The sequence below is a fragment of the Crocuta crocuta genome, unplaced genomic scaffold (assembly GCF_008692635.1).
Source record: "Crocuta crocuta isolate KB4526 unplaced genomic scaffold, BGI_CrCroc_1.0 scaffold30, whole genome shotgun sequence".
Taxonomy (NCBI): domain Eukaryota; kingdom Metazoa; phylum Chordata; class Mammalia; order Carnivora; family Hyaenidae; genus Crocuta; species Crocuta crocuta.
Genome location: NW_027528345.1, coordinates 10,307,509 through 10,319,463, shown reverse-complemented (window position 1 = coordinate 10,319,463; position 11,955 = coordinate 10,307,509). Strand labels below are relative to the sequence as shown.

The window sequence follows — 11,955 nt, the reverse complement described above, 5'->3', positions numbered from 1 at the left end:
CACCCAGCTCCAGTTACAGGCAGGCAGCATCAGCTGGTCTGGTGTCACCGAGTCCCCGCGCCTCCTCCCGCCCAGCGGACCCATCCACTTGGGTGGCTCTGCAGCGCACGCTCCTTAGTCCCAGGATGAGGGTTTAGGGTGGAGGGGACGGAGGAGGGGGCGGCGCGCCGCCTCCTNCGCAGCGGCCTCCTCAGCAGCCTCCCAGCCCGCCCCCGGCCCCCTCCTCCTCCTGCTCCCGAATGGTACATTCCGGTCCGCCTGGCCCGGCTGCAGTGGATGTTGCTAGAACCCACGCGGAGGAAGGAAGAGACGCAGGCAGGCTGCGGTGACCCAAGCGGCCGCCCCTGCCTCAGGGACCCCTTCCTGGAGAGACAGCACCATGACACAAGGAAAGGTACCGGCATCTCCCCCACCTGCACCATCATCCTCCATCCTTCAGCTCCCGGCTCCCTGTCATCCCGAGCAAACTCTCTGGACCACTATAAGCATCCTTCCCTGGCGCTTGTGCGAAGGTCCTCTGTGGTCCTTGTTGAAGTCAGAGGACCAAAAGGCGCGTTTCAAGTGAGAGGTCAGAGCCTCTTCCTGCCCAACAGGCCTCTCCTCCCTTTCACCCCGGGGGCTTTGGCATCTCAGGACCCTTCACAGGTGCCCAGTTTCCCTTAAGGAATCAGCTTGGGTGTCCGGGGTGTGGTGGGGGAAGCAGAGGGGGGCACCTGGGTGAGCCCCAAAGAGTGGTGCCGATCCTGCCCCAACAACATTATGCTCATCTTTCCCACCTCCACAGAACCCCCCTCCCCCCCAGCCAATTCATTCCACATCTGGATACATGCTTTGGGGGGAGGGTTACTATGGCAACCCTGCATCAGGATGCTCTAATTTCTGTTTTTGTTTTGGATCGACATGGGACTAGATGGAACCAGATAAAACATCTTCTCTTTTTTTCTAGTTTTAGGCCTGGAATGGAGGGGAAGGGCTGGGACAGAGACTTGGCTAGCCCGATGTGGTTACATAACATCAACAGCCTGTGGAATTATACAACAATCAGGGCTGGGGCAAAGGGGGAGGGCCCTCCGGCCCTCTGTTTTGGGGGTGCTAAGGATTGGGCAGAGAAGACAGAAGAGGAACCTCCCCTACACTCCCCCTTCCTTTCTCCAACTTGAGCCTCAGAGCCAATGGCATCCTTCCCTGGGCTCTCAGACCCTCCTCTCTCTGTTTTTAAGCTCCTGAGACCTCAAAATGATGTCATTGGTGATACCACCTCCCGCCATTGGGCAGACCTCACTTGATGACAGACGTGTGTATGAGTGTGTGTGTGTGTGTGTGTGTGTGTGTGTGTGTGTGTGTGTGTGTATGGAGGAGAAGGGCCCAGGAGGCTCTGGGGATGATCAGCAGGGTGGGGGTTGGGAGGAGGGCCCATTTGTGACAGGGCTGAAGTCAGACGTAATCATTGTTTTCATGGGTCTGGGCTCAAAGGACCTTGGTTCTGGTGGGCTGAAATGGATTTTCCTGGATGTGAGCCTTCTGGTCTGAGTGAGAAAGGAGGTTGGGGAGTGGGAGGGCAGCAGGTGAGCCAGAGCCCCTTTCTCACAGGCCTAGGCTCCTCAAGGCCCTTCTCTAAGGANCCCCATCCCCAGTCACTTTGCTGACATCGCTTCCTGTCCTCAATGAATGCAGCACATCGCCCCTGCCTCCCCTGCCTCTCACCCCCCAGCTTGCTCACAGGCTTTCTGAGGATGGAAAAGAACTCTCCAGTTCAGTGGTCCTCAGGGCTGGGTGGCGACAGAGATGTTCTGGTGCTTGCTACCCTGCAAAGAAGGAACTCAGGGGCTCTCCTTGTCAGCCCTTCAGGGTTAACACATTCTTTTTGAAGCCAGAACTAAATCCCATTCATTTTCTGAGGCTCAATCTTTTTGTTGCTGGTTCAGTTTTCAATACACCCCCTCCCCCACAGTCTTCCTTCCCTGGCGGCAGCACTCAGGCCCTCCTAGCTCACATCCTGTCGCCAAAGCTTAAGTGGACACTGTGGGGCCTGGAGCAGAGCTGAGTGTAAACGGACTTGAGTTTTCAACCTGCCTTGGCACAATTCTCTCTGGACCTCAGTTTCCTCATCTGTCAAATGAAGGAAAGGGCTGAACTAGACACCTTCTGAGATCCCGTCCAACAGTGAAGGTCTGTGATTCTGTTCTGGTTTGGGGGAGAAGCTGAGGTTCACAATAGGACGAGGCCGAAACAGGAACCTCCACCCGGGACCTCTTGCCCTTCCCCCACTCTACGGTCCCCATGCTTCCTCATATCTCCCCTCACCCCTCTCTGTTTCCCTGCTGGTCCATCCCCCCTTCCTAGCATCATCTCTAGCCCAACAGAAGGAGGCCAGTCCCAGTGGATGGAGCCTGGGCTCTGCAGCCCAATGGACTATGCGTGGCTCTGTGACCTTGGGCAAGTCATTCTTCCTCCCTGAGCCTCAGTTCCCTCATTTTAAAACAGGGATCAGGGGTGCTTGGATAGCCCAGTCTGTCAAGCATCCGACTTCAACTCAAGTCATGATCTCACAGTTTGTGAGTTTAAGCCCCTCACTGGGTTCTCTGCTGTCAGCACAGAGCCCACCTCAGATCCTCTCTCCTCCCCTCTCTCTGCTCCTCCCCTGCTTGCTTGCTTTTTTTCTCTCTCTCTCTCAAAAATAAATAAACATTAAAAAAAATCAGGGCTCAAAATATAACCATCAAGGTAACAGGGAGATTAAATGAAAGTATCTTTCATTCAATAATATTCTTGGGGGCCTACTCTGTGCCAGGCCCTTCCCTGGACCCCACGGAGACAGTGGAAGCATACAGACCCATTCTCTGCCCCAGGGATAGCCCAATGGTGGCCTCTCCTAAGAATTTCTCTTTCCTCAGTTATTTTTTAAACTTTTTTAAAAGTTTGTTTATTTTGAGAGATAGAGAGGGCATGCATGTGCATGCAGGAGGGCAGAGTGAGAGAGAGGGAGAGAGAGAATCCCAAGCAGGCTCGGCACCGTCAGCACAGAGCCTGACACGGAGTTTGATCTCACGAATCGTGAGGTCATGATGTGAGATGACGAAATCACAAGTCGGACGCTTAACCAGATGAGCCACTCAGGCACCCCCTCCTTCCTCAGTTTTTATTAAGCCTCAGTGTGTGCCTCTGGCCAGCCCTGACCCTCCCGAATCTCAGTTCTCCCTCTATAAAAAAAAAGGGGGGGGGAGGAGAGTCTTCCCCCCGCCACCATCTTTATTGGGGTATAATTGACAAATGGTAATTGTACATATTTAGGGTATACAACCTGATGTTTTGATATACATATACATTGTGAAATGATCACCACAATCAAGCCACAGTTAACATCACTTCACATAGTTACCTTTCTTTGTGTGTGATGAGAACCCTTAAGATCCACTCTCTCAGCAAATTTCGAGTATACAATACAGTATTGTTAACTATAATCACCATGCTGTACATTAGATCTCCAGAACTTATTCATCTAGCACAATGGAAACTTTGTGCCCTTTGACCAACACCTTCCCATTTCCCCCACCCCCTCCAAACCCTGGCAACCACCATTCTACTCTGTGCTTCCATGAGTTTGGCTATTTTCTATTCCCAATATAACTGAGATCATGCAGGTTTTCTCTTTCTGTGTCTGGCTTATTTCCCTGAGCACAATATCCTCCAGATTCATCTATGTTGTTGCAAATGGAAGGATCTCCTTCTTTGTTAAGGCCGATAATATTCCATATCCTGCATAAAATAGGGAGATTATTGTCTGCACCCCCACCCTTCCTAGCGCAGGTTCGAGAAAGTACACATGGAAGTTCCAGATATTGGGGGCTGGTGGGAAGGACTTGGAAGGCACCCTTTCCCAGGTGACGGTCTCCTCCTCTATTCCACAGATCTCTGTGGCTAACAAGGCCCCCGGGACAGAGGGGCAGCAGCAGGCCCATGGTGAGAAGAAGGAGACTCCAGCAGTGCCCTCGGCCCCGCCCTCCTATGAGGAAGCCACCTCTGGAGAGGGGCTCAAGGCAGGGGCCTTCCCCCCAGCCCCGTCAGCTGTGCCTCTCCATCCCAGCTGGGCCTATGTGGACCCTAGTAAGTCTCTCAGCTCCTGGAGCCTGGAACATCATGGGGAGTTGTGGGCCCAGAAGAAAAACCTGGGTAGGAGGAAGTTGCCCATAAATAGATGCATTGTGTGCTTGTTATATGAGGCTCTGTTGTCAAAGGCTTGGGATTTGGAGGGCCATTCCAAGGGTAGGTTAAGGAGGACTCCATGGAAAGGGAGAGACACAATATTTGCAGTTACAGTACTCTTGGATGGGGAAGAGGAGATTCATTTCAAGTCACCAGGCTAGGGCGAATAGAGGGGACAGACTGGGGGGTGGTGGATTGGGTGCTATTCTAGAAAGGCTTTCCTCAAAGAAAGGGGTACATTAAAAGGTGGGGAGAGAGGTCAGAATAGACACAAGAAAGGGCAGCATTAAGCTATGGCTGGCTCCCTGTGAGTGGAGATGCCGTGTTTACATGTGGGCTGATCTAAAACTTCCCCATGAAGGCCCCAGGGACGTTGGGGGCCAGGGGTCTGAGGACCACTTCACCTTCGCTTTCCTTGCCTCTCTTCTCTTCTCCAAGCCCTTATTGGGGGCAGGAAGACATGACGTGGGGGAAGGGGTGTGGATACCAGCCTTAGTGCCCCTCATGGTCAGGCATAGTTCATAGGCACACTTACCCAGGCGAACGCCAGTTCCCTGTAGACCAAAGTCACAGCCCGTAGGAGCCCTTCTGTTAGGTTGAGCGGCTTATGGAAGCTTTGCCTCAGGGCTGGGAACATACGGCTCCCCACCCCACGTGCTGTAAGAAAGAGCCCCCTCTCCAATCTTCCTCAGCCCCTGCAGTCTCTCTCAGCAGCCTCTCAACATCCCTCCCCCATCTTATCAACTCCCACCCTCCCCAGCAGAATTCTAGAAGGAATCCCAGGAACAATGCCTCAGACAGAGCCGCTACTCACCAGGAGTGGCCACCATGGTTCGCACCCCTCATCCCCCCTCGGCCCGGAGCCAAGCAGACCTACCACACCGTGACCTACTGGAGAGCCAGTGAAGGTCTGGTGTTTGTGTGAGCCCTTCTCACTGCCCCGGACACCCACAGGACTTTCTCTGTCTTCATGTCCTGCTCAGTGGCCTGCCATTTGGGCTGTGGCAGGAGATGTAGACCGCACATGAAAGAGAAGTGGAGGATAAAAGGATGAGGGCCTCCAGGCTACAGGTTTACAGCGGGTTCCCCTCTCTCTCCCTTCTTCATTTTCCATGTCCAGGCTGCCTTAAGTAGTGTTTTCCAGGGAACTGTCAGGGTAGGAAGGAAGCTCATTTTAGTCAACATGTGACAAACATTTCCAAGTGTATGCTAAGCACTGTGACCTGGGATGCTAAATTTCTGGCGATGCATTGATTTGCAAGACCTGCTGCCCCCACAGGCCTGACTATATAGACAAGTAAACAGACAACTACCACAAAATGAAAGACATGCAGTGATAGAGGCGTTAGACAGCTTACCCAACCCGTGTAGCAGTCAGGGAAGACTTCCTGGACAAAGAGGTATCCACATTGAGTCCTGAAGGATGGCATGAGTTAGCCTGGTGAAGAGGTGGGGAAATGAGTGTTCAGACTGAAAGAATATAAGGTGCAGAGGCCCAGAAGCAAGAAAGCACATGGCTGAAAAAATATAGCCAGGCTGGAGAAAAGTAGGAGGGAGCAGTGTGCATTGGGGCTGAGAGCTCGGGGGAGGCTCTGGAAGCTTTGTTAAGGAACTTGAACTTGAGTAAAAGGCAGTGGGGAGCCATCAAAGAGCTTAATGCAGGGTCAGCTTTGAGAGACCAAGACTGATGCTTTTGCTGCGGAGGGAGGGTAAGATCGTGGAGAAATGGCAAGAATTAAAAGGACAGTGGAAGAGAACAGAGCAGAGGCCTCAGGAATGGCCCAGATGAGGGGTGCAAAAGAGAGAGCAGCATAGTCCCCACCAGGCACAGAGCCACAGGCTTTCATGACTTTCATGTCCCCATGAGGTGAGTATCACGGACCCATATCACAGAAGAGAGTCCGAGATGGCTGGTGACTTGCTCAACGTCACACAGCTAGTCAGCCTTAGAGGAGGGAGCCACATGTGGGTCTGTTTGACTGTGGATCCTATGCTCTTTCACAGGCCTGATATCTGGGTTCTGAGTTCTGGGACCAGGCCCTCAAGCTTCATCCGCATCCATACCCCGCTCCTTGCCTTTGTCCTGGCTTTGCTTCCCCCTCCAGTCTCCCCCCTGCCCTGGTTCCCAGCTGGGGCACCAGCAGGTTCTCCCACCCAACTAATCCCTGATTCTCACCCCAAGGGCCTCAGAGCAGGCGGGCATAGGACCTTAGACCTTGAGGTGTACTAGGTGGCCTTGGGAGAGTGGCTGTCCCTCTCTGATTCTTAGCCACAAGGGAGCCCTTGTTCAGCGAGGAGAGTGAGGGACACAAGAGGAAAGGGTCACATTTGTATGGCAAGGCCTGGTCCCCAGGGAGCCCCAGCCAGCATGCAGGGAAGGGGAGGGGAGATGACAGTTTGTTCTCAGGACTCAGACAGGAGAAGCAGGTGGGGAAAGAGATCTGAGGGTGGGATGGGGTGGGGTGGGAGGCTTGAGAACAGAACTAGAGAAAAGGGCCTCCCCGGTCCAGAGAGTCAGTTTGACAAAAGTGAGCTCTGAACTGGTGGCCATGGGGGGCAGCACTTATACACATGGGAGCCCTCATGGCCCCCTCCCCATGTCCATACAGGCAGCTCCAGCTATGAGAACGGTTTCCCAGCCGGAGACCATGAGCTCTTCACCACCTTCAGTTGGGATGACCAGAAAGTTCGCCGAGTCTTCATCAGAAAGGTAACTGCCTCCCCCAACTCTCCAGGACTGGGGCCCTTGGGGAAGGGCGGGGTGTCCCTTGAGAAGGCCCCGACCCAGCCCTTTGTCTACAGAGACCATCCTTGTGTCCCCTTCTCCAATGACCCTAGCGGAAACACCTGCTGGGAAGTGCTTCCTTAGGTTTCACCCCACTGCCCCTTGCTATGCCTAAACTCATTGTCTCATCCTCTCCCCAGACATAGGGGCCCCTTGTCCTGGGGGGATGGGCTCTGGAGCAAAGTTGCTTTTCTTTCACCTTGTCCTGGGTCCATTCTAGTGACCGCTAGGAAAGAAAGGGGAGGGTACAGGATGTAGGTCTGGAGAGTAGATTGAGTCACTGGGAAGCTGGGGGACTCCCTGAGCCTCACTGGGGGCCTGAGCCTCCCTAGCCTCCAGTGGGGCTCCCCTAAGTTGACCAGAACTCCTTCTGAAACCTAGGTCTATACAATCCTGCTGATCCAGCTGTTGGTGACCTTGAGTGTTGTGGCTCTTTTTACCTTCTGGTGAGTTGGTAGTGTGAACGGGCACCTTCCAGGGGCAGCGTGGCAAGGCCGGGGGCGGGGGTCCCCGAATGAGACTGTTCTTGGAATATTTGCCTAAAGAGATTTGTGTGGGGCAGTGGAGGCCCTCAGTAAGGAGGAACCGTAGGGAGTGGCCCACGGAGGAGTCCTCCATCCAGTGGGGGTAGGCCTGGTGCCTTCTGGGCCCGCTGTGGCTGTGAGGCAGTCATTCCTCCCAGATCTTCTAGCCCCACAGCCGGGTACCTCCATGTCCCAGCCAGGGACAGTGGCCGGGACACGCTATGCCACCAGGGTCCCTTCCTCCTTTCTTCCTCGCAAGTCCTGGGAACCGTGGTGGGGCAGGTGCAGATGTGGAAATGGAGACATAGGGTAGATTCTGATTCTCTCCCCCTCCTTTCTCTGCAGTGACCCCGTTAAGGACTATGTCCAGGCCAATCCAGGATGGTACTGGGCATCCTAGTGAGTATACCCCAGGCCTCCAGGGCCCCTCCCAGAGAACCCTCAGTGGCACAGGGTGGGGAATCTCCATTGACAGAATCCAAGCCCATGGCCTCTCTCTACCCCAAAGGAAGACTGTCCTCACAAGAGCAGAGCCAGCAGGGCCCTTCTGGGGTGTTTGGGTCTGGGGGTGGGGGGGAGACAGGCATAGGTTCTGGTGCTTGCACAAGGAGCGGAGGTGGGCTGGGGCTCTGGCTGGAGAGGCCCAGACCATGGCCCTGAGGGGAAGGGGGTTGGAACACCTTGGCCCACACTAATGATAATGTTGCTACTCTTATTAACGTTGTTATTAATGCCTATGAATTATTAATCATAATAACTACCACTTATAGAGTGCCTAATAAGGGTTGGGCCTTGCTCTGTGTGCTGGATATACAGTATTGCATTCGATCCTTGAGTCTACTGGGTATGATTATCTCAGAAAACTAAGGCTCAGAGAGGTTGAGTAATTTGCCCAAGGTCACACAGCTATTCTGTGGCAGAGCTGGGATTCAAATCCAGGACTCAGGTTGAGGCTTGTGCTCTTAATCACTCTGTTTGGCAGACTCCCTTTTCTCAAGGCACTTGGCTCCTGCTTGCCCTATACACCTTAAGGAATGTGGCAGGTAACTTCAGAGAAGTTTGATGGTATAGGTGATCCTTGACCCTCCTATCTGAGTAATTAGGGTCATTGTGTGTAATTCTAGGCCAGAACTACCCTGGGCTCAAAGCAATACCGCTCTCACCTAAGTCTCTTTCAGCACCTACTGTGAGGCCAGCACTGTCCTGGGCACTGGGGCTACTGAGGAAGAGACTTCTATAGGGAAAGGTAGTCAGTGAGTGGCACAAAGCGCCATGGGAATGAGCAGCACTCAGAGGAGGGGAGGCAGGAAGGCATGAGCCTGAGACATCCAGGTCCTCCGTCTGCTTCAGAGGTTTGAAGTGGCTCAAGCAAAAGCATGGGAGCAGGGCTGCATGTGGCACATGTAAATACGGAATGAGGCCAGCACGCGGCTGGAAGACTCCATGTAAGGGAATCTGAGACATCTCAGAGAGCAGGGGGGCCTTATGCAGTGGCAGCTCTGAGTGCCCGGCAAGGAGCTTGCACACCACAGCTTCCCAGACCTGCTCCTGGGTAGAGCTATGGTGGAGATGTGGGCTCAGCCCACAGCCTCCAGAACCATCCTGAGCCCAGAACAGCCCCAGAATGGGCCTTGAGTTAATACCAGCCAACCATAGGCTGACAGGTAGGAGGCCTGTCCTGGCCTCTGTGGATCCTTAGAGGAGTGAGGGAGGGGAGGAGAGGCTCAGTCAAGTTGGGAGTCCCAGGGGAGGAGGCATCCACACCTGGAGCCTTTCCCAGGGCATAGAACAGAGGACCTGTCTGCAGACCAGGCAGGGAGGCATGCATCTTGGGGAACTGGAGGCACTGTATGATAGAGCTAATGAGGCCCCAGGGACGGCCACCCCGGCCAGCCCGCATGGCAGGTTGGCATGGCTCCCGGCACGTCAGCACCGCCTGGTAGACCCAGATACCCTGAGGACTCTGATATGGAGTCCCTGGGCCCCTCACTGGGACTTCTGTGGAGGGTCTGCAGGACTTCCTGTCCTGAGCAGATGGTGGCAGGGGACAGCCTGGGAATGAGCAGGCTCAGAAGTGGGGCAGCGTCTACCCCACTGAGGGCAGGCATGAGACTCTGCTCTGTGAGTGGTGAGGTTTAACAACGCTCCTCCTCAACATCTCCAGACAGAAAGCAGAGGTGCTCTCCCTGGCTCGAGAGGAAGGGAGTGAGGGGAGGGGATGGGGGTGGAGAGAAACCCGGAGTGGGCCTAGACCCTGTGCTTTTATGGGGCAACACAAAGCCTTGGAGGTGCTTGAGAATTGCACCCACAAGATGCTGCCATTTTGTCCAGAAAGCCACCCTGTGGCTCTGCCCTGCCCTGTCCCCTCCCCACCCGTCAACTCTATCTACCCTGCCCCTGAATTTGCTTCTGGGTCTGAGACCTAGCGGGTCTCACCTCCTTCAACATACCAAGCCCTTCATAGCCATTTTTTTTTTTTTAATGTGTGAGGCACTCTGCTACCTGCTTTACAGGTATTTATCATTTGATTCTTATAAACAACCCTACCAGGCTGACACTATGATTATCTGCATTTTATGGATGAGAAAATGAGGCTCCGAGAGAAGCTGTCACTTCCTAAGCAGCATAGTCTTGTGCACTTCCCCTGGGTGCTCTGCTGCCTCCCGGCTGGCCCCAGGATTGGCCCTAGAATGGGGCACGCTGGAGGAGGTCCCTGGGTTTGGCCCGGCCTCCACCTGAGCCTCACTCCCCTGTTCTGACACTCTGTAAACAGACCAGGGCTCCAGCCCAGGCCCTGGGGCCCAGGCTCTGACATGCGAGTGAGTCTCTCTTTCACGTCCGTGACTCATCCTCTGTCCCCTGGGATGGCAGCCCGCCGGCACGCCTTCCACTCACCGCTGTCTCAAGGCCCCAGTCGTCTCCCTCGGTGGGCTCTTACCTTATTGTCTGATTGCTCCCTGGGAGCCCTGGTGGTGGGGAAGGAGTCAGGGCTGTGGAGCGGGTGGGGAAGCAGTGGGGGAGGAAGCTGTGAGGCCCAGAGCTGGGAGAGGTGGGTCGGAGCCTCTCCACGAGGCTGCCAGTCCAATTATACTAACAACTTCCATTCTTGAATCCTTACCTTGTGCCAGGCCCTGTGCGACACACTTGACATGTGTGCTCTAGGTCAATCCTGTTATGGCCCCAGTGAGCGGGTCCCAGCACTGGTGTTTCACAAAGGAGGAAAACGGAGCTCTGCAATTAAGTAACTTGTTTAAAGTCACACAATAGGAGTGCAGAGCTGGGCTATGAATGCGGGGGTCAGGCTCTGCGGCTGCACTCTAAGCCCCAAGTCATGGCCCTCTGCCCTTCCTGTGATCTCTGGTTTTGTTTTGTTTTTTAATGTTTTATTTATTTCTGAGAGAGAGAGAGAGCGCACGCGCAGGGGAGGTCAGAGAGAGAGGGAGACACAGAATCCAAAGCAGTCTCCAGGCTCTGAGCTAGCCATCAGCACAGATCCCAACACAGGCTTTGAACCCATGAACTGTGAAATCATGACCTGAGCCAAAGTCGGATGCTCAACCGACTGAGCCACCTCTGGTCTTGAGGATTGAAGAGCTGTGGGCCAGAGAGGAAAGGAGATGGGGCCCTTGCCCTTTGGAAGCTCCCAGCCTGGCTGGGAGACAGGACCCACACCCAGGACACACATAGACAAGGCTATTATTATTATTATTGCTCAAGTGACTGACCAATGACTCAAGTGAGACCAAAAGAGAGCAGATGCTGGAGTGTTTCTCAACTGGGGCAGGATGATTCCACTGTCCTTTGCTGGCCCCTGATCCTAAGAACTCCTCAATCACTGTGACAACTGTTCCACATCACTTGAGAGCCTCGGAAGACTAGGAGAAGGTGAAAATGGAGGTGTCCTATTTGCCACATCTAATAGGCTGGTCTCCGCCTCTCCATCCCCTATTCTTTTGCATTTCATCCAGAAGTATTTAAAGGTCACCTAACCATTGTCAGGCCCTGGCTGAGTGGTAGGAAGGCAAAATGCGTAGGCCACTCCAGATGCTACATCTGAGTGGGGGTTCAGATGAACAGGCTTGGAGGGTGTGAGGGTGCAGGCCTCGGCTGAGGAACGCCCTTGGTGCCTGGAGGGGGCCCCTCTAACCCAGGCCTCAGGCTTCCCTGCCAGTCAGTCTTCTCCAGCAGGAGCAGAGTGTGGGAGGCACGTTGTGAGGGTGCAGAGGGGAGAGGGAGCAGAGTGCAGGGAAGGGCGGGCCAGGGAGGTAGGTTCAGGGAGGCACATCAAGCAGGGCCTTGCCAGGCCTTTGGGAATTTTTAAACAAGGGAGTCTTAGGGTTGGATCTGCCTGTAGCTTAGAGGGTGGAAGGCAGGGCTGGCAGCAGGACCAGATAGAGAGAGGTGGCCCCACCTAAAAGGGTGGTATTGGGCATGGAGAGAAGG

General features: G+C 54.3%; 1 protein-coding gene across 1 annotated transcript in view; it reads left to right on the top strand.

The window, feature by feature from the left end:
• Positions 1-255: 255 nt before the first annotated feature.
• Positions 256-11,955, top strand: part of FAIM2 (Fas apoptotic inhibitory molecule 2) — a 33,740-nt gene continuing 22,040 nt past the window's right edge. Inside the window, exons 1-5 of the mRNA XM_077753342.1 lie at positions 256-394; positions 3,909-4,104; positions 6,813-6,913; positions 7,370-7,434; positions 7,858-7,911. Of these exons, the coding sequence (XP_077609468.1) occupies positions 380-394; positions 3,909-4,104; positions 6,813-6,913; positions 7,370-7,434; positions 7,858-7,911 (431 nt within the window). The 5' untranslated portion in view covers positions 256-379. The remainder of the gene's footprint in view (positions 395-3,908; positions 4,105-6,812; positions 6,914-7,369; positions 7,435-7,857; positions 7,912-11,955) is intronic.